This window comes from Thalassophryne amazonica, chromosome 10 (assembly GCF_902500255.1).
Source record: "Thalassophryne amazonica chromosome 10, fThaAma1.1, whole genome shotgun sequence".
Taxonomy (NCBI): domain Eukaryota; kingdom Metazoa; phylum Chordata; class Actinopteri; order Batrachoidiformes; family Batrachoididae; genus Thalassophryne; species Thalassophryne amazonica.
The window spans coordinates 42943528-42957329 of record NC_047112.1 but is presented as its reverse complement, the minus strand read 5'-3'; the positions used below and the strand labels follow the sequence as shown (position 1 = coordinate 42957329).

General features: G+C 40.6%; 1 protein-coding gene across 1 annotated transcript in view; it reads right to left on the bottom strand.

Annotated features, from left to right (window-relative positions):
• The window catches only part of ttll7 (tubulin tyrosine ligase-like family, member 7), a 243320-nt gene that overhangs the window by 159455 nt on the left and 70063 nt on the right, over positions 1-13802 (bottom strand). The window contains exon 4 of the mRNA XM_034179159.1: positions 10467-10625. Coding sequence (XP_034035050.1) covers positions 10467-10625 — 159 coding nt within the window. The remainder of the gene's footprint in view (positions 1-10466; positions 10626-13802) is intronic.

The following is a 13802-nucleotide window of genomic DNA, read 5'->3' as shown; positions in this document are numbered from 1 at the left end:
CCAGTTTGCGCGCCAACGCAGCTCAAATCAAATTCTGATTCACACCCACAAACACCCTCGTATGCTGAATGTGCCACTAACAAGCAGGCTGACAATCCTTTGAGCTACTCAGAGCCCAATATAAGAGAGAATTTTATGCAGGGACCGTGCAGGTTTCTAATGATCTCTGCTGACTGCAAAACCTTATTTCTTCTTATTTACTGTTGAACAGCTCTATCTTTTTTTCTGCTGTATATGTCTGAAAACAGCTAGTACTGGGACTAGGTCTCATTTTCTGATGTACTGTGATTTTTGAAAACCATCAGGGCTTCATCAGAAGGATAAGCAGTAATCGATATATTGCAGGTTTTGTTTTAGCAATAGGGCCCTACCTTCCATCCAGTGCAAAGGAGAGCACAGCGCAAGTGTCATTATGAGTTTCTAATATAGCTGTAGCAGTTGGTCATGCCCAATGCCATGTACTTTCAATAGTAGGTGCACTCCTACACACCTGTGCACCCATAAACATGTTGGTCTTAAAATCAGGTGTGGTGAGGAGCACCACAAGCCAACAAAAACCTGGTATAAACATCACACAGAGATTTTCTGATATTTATAAGCTGCAAAATTCAGATACACCTTACACAGGTGGGTTGATGATTTGTGTACACTCAAGGATAAATATCGGGGTATCAACCTAAAATGAAACCGTCTCCTAGGGATCACAGGGAGAGAGTACCAACACTAGGCTGGCTGATTTGTTCAGTTTTAGCGGGTAAGGGGAACTGAATGGAGATGTCTGCACCTGGTAGAATGCGGAGGCGATCAGGTAGTCATCATCCGAGGAGGTGCTGAAAGAGGCCCTCAATTGCTTCACCTCTGGGAGCTGTAGTGGATGACTCCTACCACTTCCTCACTTTGTCATTTCACACAAAATAGTCCACACATGAAGGCCACCATATTGCACCACCATGTTGATATAGTAGTCTAAAAGGGACATACCTACCTTTTGTAGTTGCACAGCCAGAAGGCTTAAGAGAGAAAAAAAAAGAATCTGTGATTGTTACAGTTTTGCAAGTGCAAGCTAACAAATTTGAGAACCCTCATTTTTATGAAATGGAGCTCATACATACAGTGCAACTGTAAAGTGCTCACAGCCCTGAAAAAAAAACTTTTTTCACATTGTCATTATGGGGTACTTTGTGTAGAATGTTGAAGAAAAATATGAATTTCATCCATTTTGGAATAAGGCTGTAAAATAAAATGTGGAAAAAGTGAAACGCTGTGAATACATTCCGGATGCACTGTGTTGCTTATCACAAGAGAAGACGAGCGGGCATGACTCCCTGTTGCGAAAGCAGCAAAAATATGAGGGGAAGGAAAATTGTGACCAGCGACGATGTAATGCAATCTCCAAACCGAGCACTTCATGCCACAAAATCCTACACACTGTAGCTTGAAAAAGAATGACAGATGACAGTCTGATTGCCTCCACCACCATAACGGTCTAAGTACCACCCCTTTATGCAGTGTGCAATGTAAACAGGAAAGTGGAGTTGGACATATGCTCAATGTATATATATATATATATATATATATATATATATATATATATATATATATATATATATATATATATATATATATATATATATATATATATATATATAGTGGTCCCTCGCTATAATGCGGTTCACCTTTCCGTGCGGTTCACCTTTCGCAGCCTCGCAGATTTTTTTTTGTGCAATTTTGCATGAACAGCGCATTGTGTTCTGCGTCCTTATCAGGCGGGCCAGTCGCGGCACCGGTCGGCATCACCGCGATTGCTCTCACTGCCTCAGCGGGCCACTCACACCACGCTCCTCTCTGCTGTGCGGAGCTGCGCCAAATCTGGCAACAGGTCCAGAGACTACGCTCGCTGTTTTGATGCGGATGTTGACCGCAGCCGCAGAGCTCCGTGGCCACTGAGAGAGGACTCGGATTCATTGCGGGTCCTGCATCCGTACCTCCGGAGGCAGTGAGCGAAGGGAGAGCACGCGCATTGTGTTTTGTGTGTGTCTGTTTATAGTCTTCTCGCCCAGAAGAAAAAAGAGAGTGTTTACACAGGAGAGAAAAGTGAGAAAATGTTAATGCCTGTTTGAGAAAAGTGTATAAAGTGTGTAGTGAGGGGTTTTACAGCCTTAAAACATCTATAATAATTGCAAAAAGTAGTGCTGACTACTTCACGGATTTCGCTTATCGCGGGTTATTCTTAGAACGTAACTCCCGCGATAAACGAGGGACCACTGTATATACAGTAGTGTTCAGAATAATAGTAGTGCTATGTGACTAAAAAGATTAATCAAGGTTTTGAGTATATTTCTTATTGTTACATGGGAAACAAGGTACCAGTAGATTCAGTAGATTCTCACAAATCCAACAAGTCCAAGCATTCATGATATGCACACTCTTAAGGCTACGAAATTGGGCTCTTAGTAAAAAAAAAGTAGAAAAGGGGGTGTTCACAATAATAGTAGCATTTGCTGTTGACGCAACAAACTCAAAACTATTATGTTCAAACTGCTTTTTTAGCAATCCTGTGAATCACTAAACTAATATTTAGTTGTATAACCACAGTTTTTCATGATTTCTTCACATCTGCGAGGCATTAATTTTGTTGGTTTGGAACCAGGATTCTGCTTGTTTACTAGTGTGCTTGGGGTCATTGTCTTGTTGAAACACCCATTTCAAGGGCATGTCCTCTTCAGCATAAGGCAACATGACCTCTTCAAGTATTGTGACATATCCAAACTGATCCATGATACCTGGTATGTGATATATAGGCCCAACACCATAGTAGGAGAAACATGCCCATATCATGATGCTTGCACCACGATGCTTCACTGTCTTCACTGTGAACTGTGGGTTGAATTCAGAGTTTGGGGGTTGTCTCACAAACTGTCTGCGGCCCTTGGACCCAAAAAGAACAATTTTACTCTCATCAGTCTACAAAATATTCCTCCATTTCTCTTTAGGCCAGTTGATGTGTTCTTTGGCAAATTGTAACCTCTTCTGCACATTTATTTTATTTAACAGAGGGACTTTGCGGGGGATTCTTGCAAATAAATTAGCTTCACACAGACGTCTTCTAACCGTCACAGCACTTACAGGTAACTCCAGACTGTCTTTGATCATCCTGGAGCTGATCAAAGGGTGAGCCTTTGCCGTTCTGGTTATTCTTCTATCCATTTTGATGATTGTTTTCCATTTTCTTCCACGCGTCTCTGGTTTTTTTGTCCATTTTAAAGCATTGAACATCATTGTAGATGAACATCCTATAAATTTTACACCTGATTCACACCTGTTTGTTCCACAAAATTGATGAACTCACTGACTGAATGCCACACTACTATTATTGTGAACACCCCCTTTTCTACTTTTTTTTTTACTAATAGCCCAATTTCATAGCCTTAAGAGTGTGCATATCATGAATGCTTGGTCTTGTTGGATTTGTGAGAATCTACTGAATCTACTGGTACCTTGTTTCCCATGTAACAATTAGACATATACTCAAAACCTGAATTAATCTTTTTAGTCACATAGCACTACTATTATTCTGAACAGTACTGTATGTATATATATATATATATATATATATATTCTTTTTTTTATGGACTGTATAGGCCTCATACTCACAAACGCACACACACACTAATGTCGTCAGTGTGCTGCCACACAAGGTGCTCAACTGCACACCGGGGGAAACTTGGGAATTAAAAACCTTATCTAAGCGCCCTTAGTGATTTTCTGGTTAGATGGGAATTTGAACAGAGGATCCTCTGGTCACAAGCCCACCACTTGACCATCGGCTCGCCATAAAGTGGTGAAAATGGTGTGCTAAACAAAATCAGATTGTGGTTTTTTAGCATCTTACATCTAAACTCTAAAGCGTTTGTGTGTGTGTGTGTGTGTGTGTGTGTGTGTGTGTGTGTGTGTGTGTGTGTGTGTGTGTGTGTGTGTGTGTGTGTGTGTGTGTGTGTGTGTGTGTGTGTGTGTGTGTGTGTGTGTGTGTGTGTGTGATGCCAGCTTAAAGCTTAAGGATTCTGGATAAATTTGAGAAGATGCATGGAGGAGAAACACTGCTCAGTGTGAGGTTTTTGCCAGTGAGTCCGGTTCCTATGACTGACTGGATTTTCAGAAGTGTGCTGTTATCTTTGGCCCATGCACCCCAATTTAAGGCACTAGAAGACCAAGATTCTGGACAAGCAGTGCCATAAGGTAGGTCCTGAACCAAACTGAATACATGTATTTATTTCTGTGTTCACTGTTTTCTGTTTTTTCATTTACCTTTCATTTACCTTTATTTTGGTTTCAAAATACAAAGAAAATTCTTGAGGAATCCTTAAAAGCCAAAGGCTGACAACACAAACCACAGTCCAAGCAGACTGTGTGCATCTGTGTCTGTGTGACGACAAAATCCAGGCTCAATGAAACGCCTTCATTATATGAGACACAGATGCTGTCTGGGCTGCTTTAATGAAAGTGAACATCTCAAATTACGCCATCCGAGTAAGTGCGTGCACATATGTGTGCGCGCTGATGTTCTGAATGTCAACAGGAGGTAAAATAAGTGTTGAAAACCCGGGTGAATTAAGATAAGGATCAAAGAAAAGCCCGTCTTTGTCTCTTCTCTTCATTCTGTCCTCGGCCTGAACACGATGTGCTGTTTGATGCCTTGTTTTGAGAAGCACCCCGTTTTCTTTGTGTGTTTTCACCCATGTAGCAAGTTATTTAGCAGGTGTATCCATGTTCATTACCAGTGTATTTGTAAGCACTTTATGTCTGTATGTTTAAAATGAGCTCGTACGGACAGACTCCCACACGGGGTTTTGCAATGCTGAAAACCTTGTCAAAAAGAAAGTGGTTTGTTTCTACAGATGTAACTGGAGGATGTAAAAGGCAATTATACTACGCTCCTTCCCCAGCTTCCTACACACAATCAAAAACAGGCAGAGAAAATACAAATACCCAAGCACAAGAATAATGTTATTTGACAGTTTCCTATATATGATACCATCAAGCTTTCAGGTATCCCACTGACTTTGAGTTTACACAGGTTGAACTTTCAATTCCTGGCTGTGAAATTGCATGTCCTACAACCAACTCTGACATTTTAAAGAGTAAGACAGGAAGACGGCGTCGGAACAGCAGTCTGGGTAAAGCCCCAACGAGGCGTGGCACGCATAATTCACAGTGACACCAATAAAGAAACTTGAGAGCCAAAGTCGACAAATGCAAAACAAACCTGCAAGACCCAGATTGTGTTGCCATTCCTGACACAATTTTTACTCTTTTAGGTCTCACCTGGCAAAAAAAAAAAAAAAAAAAAAAGGTGAAATGGAGGGAAAGCTACTCAATTTTTCATAAAATGTTGCAAAGTGTTTTCTAGAAAAAATGATTTTAGACCTGAGGGCTTGCCAGCGGGTACCATTTGTAGCAACCAGCCGTTGGGGCCGGTAACATGTTGCATCCCTCTTGAATTGGAAAAGAACATCTACGGGCATAAAAAAAGTGGTAATAAAGTCGTTTTCAGATTCGGCAGAGTGTGCAGTGAGGGTCTGAAAAAGGGGTCTCATTGCTATTAACCAATCCCCTGACTAATCACTTGAAATTTTGGAAATAAATGATTGTTCGTGTAAATGTAGCATGAAAGAGAAGAAGGGTAGCCCGACTGCACGTGTGCATGTAGGATGTTAATTGATGAGAGTTATAGAGATCTCAGAGTAGCACAGTGGGGATCATTACTGCTGGAGTGGAACAACTGCATCCACGGCTTTTTGCCATCGCTCTCTCTCACGCTCTCATACAAATGCATGCATACTGTCACAGTGCGACACCAATCAAAAGAACACCATCCTCTTGCTCTCTTGCACATCCTTTTGTCACAGACTACAATTTGGCAACAGGAAAAAAAAGTCAGGCAAAGTAATTATCAACGTGTCATCTTCAAAAACTAAAAAGACTGGTAACTGCCACTACCTCCCACCTTCCCAATCAGATGGTATTGGAAATCAGAAGATTTATTTTGGGTTGCCTTGATAGGGAAAAACAAACAATTATCCCTGAGGAATTTCCTATCCTTGAGTCAACTGGGGGGGGGGATGCACAGCCAGTTTTGGTTAAAGGATTTAGGTCATGCTTTAACTGACGGACTGACATCAAAATGGCAAAAGAGAAATCCTGGAGTGGAATGTGGACTTGCAGTAAATACACCTCCTGAATGAGTGACACTTGAGGTGTGATTTTTGTGTCAACACGTGTGCCTACACGTGTGCCTAACGAAAACATTTTGTTGTCTCATCCTATATGCAGGTTTGTATGAATGCACGCATGCATGTAAATATGTCTGTGTATGTTTATGACTGTGTCTGCCTAAATGACAGAATGCGTGTGAGTTTATTCATTGATTTTTATCACAACAGCACATTTCCACTTGTGCATGAATACAACCTTGAGACTGTGCACTTCTATGCAAACACATATGAAAAGTGTGCACTAAAACCAGTGTGTTTATGTGTTCTGTCAGTGTGACTGCGGTGTCTCAGTCTCTTTTATTGACGCCACATTCATTCAATTGAAAGGAGAGACTGTCAATTCAATGACAGCAGACAGGTGAGACGGCCCAGACTGCCACCCTCTTCTTTACGACTAATGCACCCATGGACTCAAACAACATTGTAAAAGAAGGCAGCTAACTTCTAAGTAGGGCTTCAATTAAGGATTATTTTGTAATTGATTCAACTATTGACAATAACAAAAGAACAAATGCATCTTCAGTTATTTGATTGTTTTCTAGTTAGATGATTAATCCTTTGGTGAATTTGTCAGTAAATCATAACTATAAATTCTACCAATAACTGGCATTATTCATATATATATATATATATATATATATATATATATATATATATATATATATATATATATATATATATATATATATATATATATCAGAACTTTCAGTTAAATATATCATATAGCAGATGAACACACTGATATTTGAGAAGTGAAATGAAGTTTCTAGTATTTACAGAAAGTGTGCAATAATTATTTAAATAAAATTGGGCAGGTGCATAAATTTGGGCACCCTTTTCATTTTATTGATTTGAATACATGTAGCACAAATTATTGTAGCACAAAATTGGTTTGGTAAGCTCACTGACCCCTTACACAGGTGAATCCAATCATGAGAAAGGGTATTTAAGGTGGTCATTCGCAAATGTTTCCCCTCTTTGCATCTCTTCTAATAAGTGGCAACATGGGAGTCTCTAAACACCCCTCAAATGACCTGAAAACAAAGATTGTTCAACATCATGGTTAAGGGGAAGGATACAAAAAGCTATCTCCAAGAATTCAGCTGCCAGTTTCCACTGTGAGGAACATAGTGAAGAAATGGAAGACCACAGACACAGTAATAGTTAACGCCCGAAGTGGCAGGCCAAGAAAAATCTTAGATAATTTGAAGCAAAGGATGGTGAGAACAGTCAGTCAACCTACAGACCTGCTCCAAAGACCTACAACATGATCTTGCTGCAGACAGTACATCGTTCAACTATACAACGCACTTTGCACAAAGAGATGCTGTAATGCAGAGGAAGTCTTTTCTGCATACCCGACACAAACAGAGTCGCTTGAGGCATGGTAAAGCACATTTGGACAAGCCAGCTTCATTTTGGAATGCTGTGGGCTGATGAGACTAAAATTTAGTTATTTGGACATAACAAGGGGCGGTATGCATGGCTGAAAAAGAGCACAGCATTCCAAGAAAAACGCTTGCTACCTACAGAAAATTTGGAGGTGGTTCCATCATGCTGTGTGGCTGTGTGGCCAGTGCAGGTACTGGGAATCTTGTTAAAGTTGAGGGTCACGTGGATTCCAGACAATATCAGCAGATTCTTGAGAACAATGTTCATGAATCAGTGACAAAGTTGAAGTTGCCCCAGAGCTGGATCTTTCAACAAGACAATGACCCTAAACACTGCTCAAAATCTACTAAGGCATTCATGCAGAGGAACAAGTACAATGTTCTGGAATGGCCATCTCAGTCCCCAGACCTGAATATTATTGAAAATCTGTTGTGCGATTTTGGTGTGGTGGTGAAGAGAGAGCTGAGTAGGGGGGCAAAGCTCTCGATTTATCGATCGATCTACGTTCCGATCCTCACCTATGGTCATGAGATTTGGCTCATGACCGAAAGAACGAGATCGCGAGTACAAGCGGCCGAGATGAGTGTCCTCCGCAGGGTGGCTGGGCGCTCCCTTAGAGACAGGGTGAGGAGCTTGGTCACTCGTGAGGAGCTCGGAGTCAAGCTGCTCCTCCACGTCGAAAGGAGTCAGTTGAGGTGGCTCGGGCATCTTTTCCGGATGCCCCCTGGACGCCTTGCTGGAGTGGTGTTCCGGGCACGTCCCATTGGGAGGGGGAGGAGGCCCCGGGGAAGACCCAGGACACGCTGCAGGGACTACATCTCTCGGCTGGCTTGGGAACGCCTTGGGGTTCCCCCGGAGGAACTGGGGGAGGTGTGTGTGGATCGGGAGGTCTGGGCGGCTTTACTTGAGCTGCTGCCCCCCCGACTCGACTCCGGATAAAGCGGATGTTGTATGATTTTAAGCGTGCTGTCCATGCTCGGAAACCAACAAACCTGAGATGGTTTGTAAAGAAGAATGGTCCAAAATACCTTCAACCAGAATCCAGGCTCTCTTTGGAAGCTATAGGAAGCATTTAGAGGCTGTTATTTCTGCAAAAGAAGGATCTACTAAATACTGATGTATTTTTTCTGTTGGGGTGGCCAAATTTATTCACCTGCCTAATTTTGTTTAAAGAATTATTGCATATAAATCCTATAAAGTTGATTTCACTTCTCAAATATCACTGTGTTTGTCTGCTATATGATATATTTAACTGAAATTTCTGATCCAGACAACCAATGATTTATAAAGGAAAATCATGAAAATTATCAGTGGTGCCCAAACTTTTGCATACAACTGTTTATATATAAAGGATATACATGATCAGCCATAACATTGTGACCACCTGTCTAATAATGAGTATGTCCCCCTTTTGCTACCTGACTCATCTTGGTGTGGACTCTACTACAGATCTAAAGGTGTGCTTTGGCATCTGACACCAAACTGGTAGATGCAGATCCTTTTATTGGATCACACCACACCAGCCAGCCTTTGGCCCCCACATGCATCAATGAACACTGGCTGCCAATGGCCCGTCATCAGAGAATCAGTTCTCCTTCCTTGCACCACTGTTGGTATGGCCAACCAACAGTGGTGCAGTGGTAGTTTTGGAGATGCTCTGGCCCAGTCATTAAGCCATGGCAGTTTGGCTCTTGTCAAAATGACTCAAATCTTTACACATCCTCATTTTTTTCTCTGCTTCCAAGACATAAATTTTGAGGACAAAATATTAACTTGCGGCTTACTACGTATATCCCACTGTATTACCCACTGTAATGAGATACGTAATGTCATTCAAATGTCAGTGGTCGTAGTGTTATGGCTGATTTGTGTCAAAATGCACCAATAAAAGAAGAAAAATTATGGAAAAATTATTATGCACAGCTTTGGCTCTTACTAAGATGTAAAAAGACAAAGAAATTAAAATCATGGCATATTTTAAAAATCTGCAACTAATGACTATTTTCATTATTGATTTATTCACTGATTATTTGCTGAATTAATTCAATCATCATTTCAGCCATAAAATGTCATAAAATGGTGAAAATTGTTGACCAGTGTTTCTCAAAGTCCATTATAATGTCGTGAAAGGTTTTGTTTTTTCTACAACACAAAGACAGGGGTAAAAAAACTAGCAAACAATTAATTAATTAGAACAAAATTAAACAGTAATACATTTAAGAAGCAGAAATCAGAGTATTTTGGCTCAAAATATGTAGCTGATTATCAAATAATTGGTGAACAATTTAATTATTGATTAATGATAAATTATTCTTTGCCGCTCTACTGACAACTAAATTTTACTTTCAGAATTTTTTTTTTTAATTGGATATTTACCTATTTGCTCATGTTTTTTCATTTTATTTCAATCTCTTGTCCAAAAGCTGAATGTCTTTTCCTACACTTTTTTGCCATTTGTTTGTTTTATTGAAATGGCATGATACAATACTTTATTAAAATTACTTAAAATTCTCGATTCATTACAATTATTGTGCTATTGTAAGAGATGTGCTATTACAACATATCCAGCACTTTAATGTGATTCTTATTCTGCTGTGTACCTAACAGACATTTCTGTGTACAGAAAATTGTATTCTGAGATGTAACTACTAGAAATCTTTATAATACAGTGAAACACACACACACACACACACACACACACACACACACACACACACACACACACACACACACACACACACACACACACACACACACACACACACACACACACACACACACACACACACACACACACGGTACCTCCAGAAGCCAGGGTTTCAGTTTGCGATCCAGGATGATGTCAAAGCCCAGCACCTCAAAGCAGACGCTGTCGCTCCCTGGTGGTTGACCAGGGCGACACATGCGGTAGGCGTGCAGCACGTGTGGTTCAGCCACTATTAAGGTTTTCACCACAAGCTCCTGGGAACACACAAACAGACATGCAGTTATCAGAATCATTTGACAAAAATGATTTTTTGTTCACAGAGAGACAGACAGTTTAAAGCTCTTCCTAAGGTGACAATGGTGTGATTATTGCTTTGTTTTAATTGGGCATAACAACTGCAGACAAATGTGTCAAATATTCATACATTTTGAACTAGACTGTAACAAAACTGTAAATGTGGCAAAGGGAGCTCTAACACATGTATAAACCTGTGTTACATAGTTATGTACAATTCCTCTTTGATGAATCCTGAATTATCCTTTGGGTTGTAGTCAGCACAAAATCTGGACAAGGTCAAACTCACAGTGTCCTATTTTTGTGAGGGCACAACAAACAGTGCAAGCACTATTTTGAACTGGTATTTACTGACACTAAAATCAGCTTTTTCCAACTATGTGGTGTTTTGCTGCGGTTGCAGAGTCCACACAGGACAGTAAAACTGGGAAGTGAGGCACAAAGGTAGCAGACAGCGCAAACCAAGGGTTTGGGAAATTTGATATCAATTAGGTGTTAGATGTTATGTGGAAATCCGACCTCAAAGAACCCCATGTGTTACTGGACCAAAGTCACCTTTCACACTAAGTGGCCATTCTGTAAACAAGCTCCAAAATAAATACTGGATGTTAAGGCAAAACCAGCCCAGTCTCACGTTTTTTTTCATCATCCGTTATGAAATGATTCAAATTTTCGTGACAGGGTTTTTTTAACTCACTATTACTAACCCAAATCCTACCCCCAACCCTAACCTTAACCATAACTTAACCCTACTCCTTCCGCTAACCATAACCACCAACCCCATCGCTGCACTCTTAATTACATGCACCCGTCACGGAATGAATTAGAAAAAATTTGTGCTCCCATGATGAAAATTTTGCACTTTTCGTGACAATATGACAAACCAATAGATTAATGTATATTTTGTGCTGCTGAATCACAACATGCCGTGAGACTGGGTTGGGCAAAACAGTTGCACTGGAAAATAACAACTTTACTTCCTCAACACCTTTGGATGTATTTTATGGATTTTGATGTAGGGCTATAGGATATATTTTTCTTAAGTGTGCATGTGCAATAGTCACATGACAGAACAGAGAATAGCAAGTAAGGCAAATAAAATCAAGCACATCACCCTATGACATTGTATTACTCGATTATTTAAAAAAGCTTGCACAATTTCCATTTACCATGACTAATCTACAAGAGAAGTCTATATTATGTAATTTACTCTAATTTAAGGGTTCTTTGATATACACATTTTGTTTCTAGTGAGTGATATGCAGATTCTGCATGTTAATTGCAAATTGACGCAAACGTCCAGTGGTTGTCAATGCCTCAAGATAGGTTGCAGGAAACATGAACTTTTGTGCCACCTACCTAACAAAACAGACATCAAAAGTAGAAAATTATTAGCTATTTTACTGCATTGTCTCTTAAGCCCCAGTCACGCCAGGTGTTCTGACCACCCTGCAGCAGGTCAAGACAAAATGTCGCGGGTGTGTGTGCCACAGTCCCTTGACCATCGTAGACAAAATAGGTATCAGCTTGAAAATCAGTCACAGAGCATATTGGGACATGTTCAAAATACGCACTGCAGCTCCTATGACTCTAATATGTGACATATGGTTTTAATGAAGTGTGCCAAAGTGGTACCACAGAGGCGTGTGTTGAAGCGAATGTCACAATGATTTTGGAGACATATCCCGGAGTACCAAAATCAGTGCAAAAAAGGCCGCAGCCAAAGTTGAAGGCGGTGCCACAAAAGCCAGACTTGTGAAGGACATTCCATTTGAATGTTTTGTGACCTTCAATATAACTCTATCCTTGCCCCAACATTAACCATGCTGTCTGCCAGTTTCAGGCCATTCTATGAGAATGAGAACCTACAACCTTTACAACTGCCAATTATCTAACAGAATAAATCCACACAGTTCCCCATGTTAAAATGTCCAATTTTAAACTTTAAATGTCTGTAGCCGGGTACAAAAAATCTGAGTGACAGGCAGATGTTGGTGCATGCTACCAGATTCCTATTTAATCATTTTATACAATTATCTTACAAAATATGGCTTACTGTGTTGTTAATTGTATGAGCAGACAATCTCAAAAGTCTGTGCTCCAGTATTTCCAGTTAGTGAAATTTTAGTATTAATCTTTGTGTATTATTAAGGATGAATTAGCTAGTATTGATAGTGAGGTAACGTTAGCTACAGTGACAGTGCCATGATTACTGAGATTATATGCTCGTCCCAAGACACCCGTTATTAGAAACCCTGCCCAATCTATAAAACTGTGTGTTAGTCAATCACTTCGATATATGCTGGAATGTTCAGGGTTCATTCATCATACCTCGATTGTAGTGGTCTTGCCCATGTTCAACCCTTCATCAACCCAACATCCAGAGTCGGACCAACTGAGCTTCAAAACCACTCTTCACAGAACTTATAGGTGACATCACGGTGGATTTGTCCAGTATATTTACAGTCTGTGGTATCTACTAGCCACACAGATAAACCTGTGGACCTCTGCATGCATGAACGTTTGCATATGGATCAGGTAGAGCCATTATACCGTAAATACACACTTAATAACATGCTGCTGGAATTCCATCAGTGTGGCCAGTGACTCCAAACCTGCATGCATGGCTGCATTTCTTTGCTGGTATCTGTATTCCTCCAGGATAAACATACTCACTCTGACACTTGCACATAAAGCTTCCCTCACTGTCCAGGTCTTTGCAGCACTGTTGGCCTGCTGTCTGCCCAGTTTAATGTGACTTCTGGGTGCTGGAGAGGGGTGGGGTGGTCTGGCCTGCACCTGATAAGACAGCCCGCCACCCCCCGTCGCTCATACAGCTCATCCATCCATCCATCTGACCCACAGGCTGCCCAGTACAAACACCTGCTACCAGTACCTCCATTTATGCCTTAAGCCCCAACACTGGCTGGTGGGGGTGTGCATCTTTGCCATTGTCCCCTCTCTCATCCCTTGTTATCCTTAACCTCCAGCTCTGGCTACTGCCAGTATGTGTGCCTTTTTCTTTTCTTTTTTTTTCTTTAAAACATTCTCAAGACTTTGAAAGAAAAAACTTTACTTTTTACATCTCACCTGCATAAACTTGATTATATTATTACAGTTATTGTGTGCGCAAAACA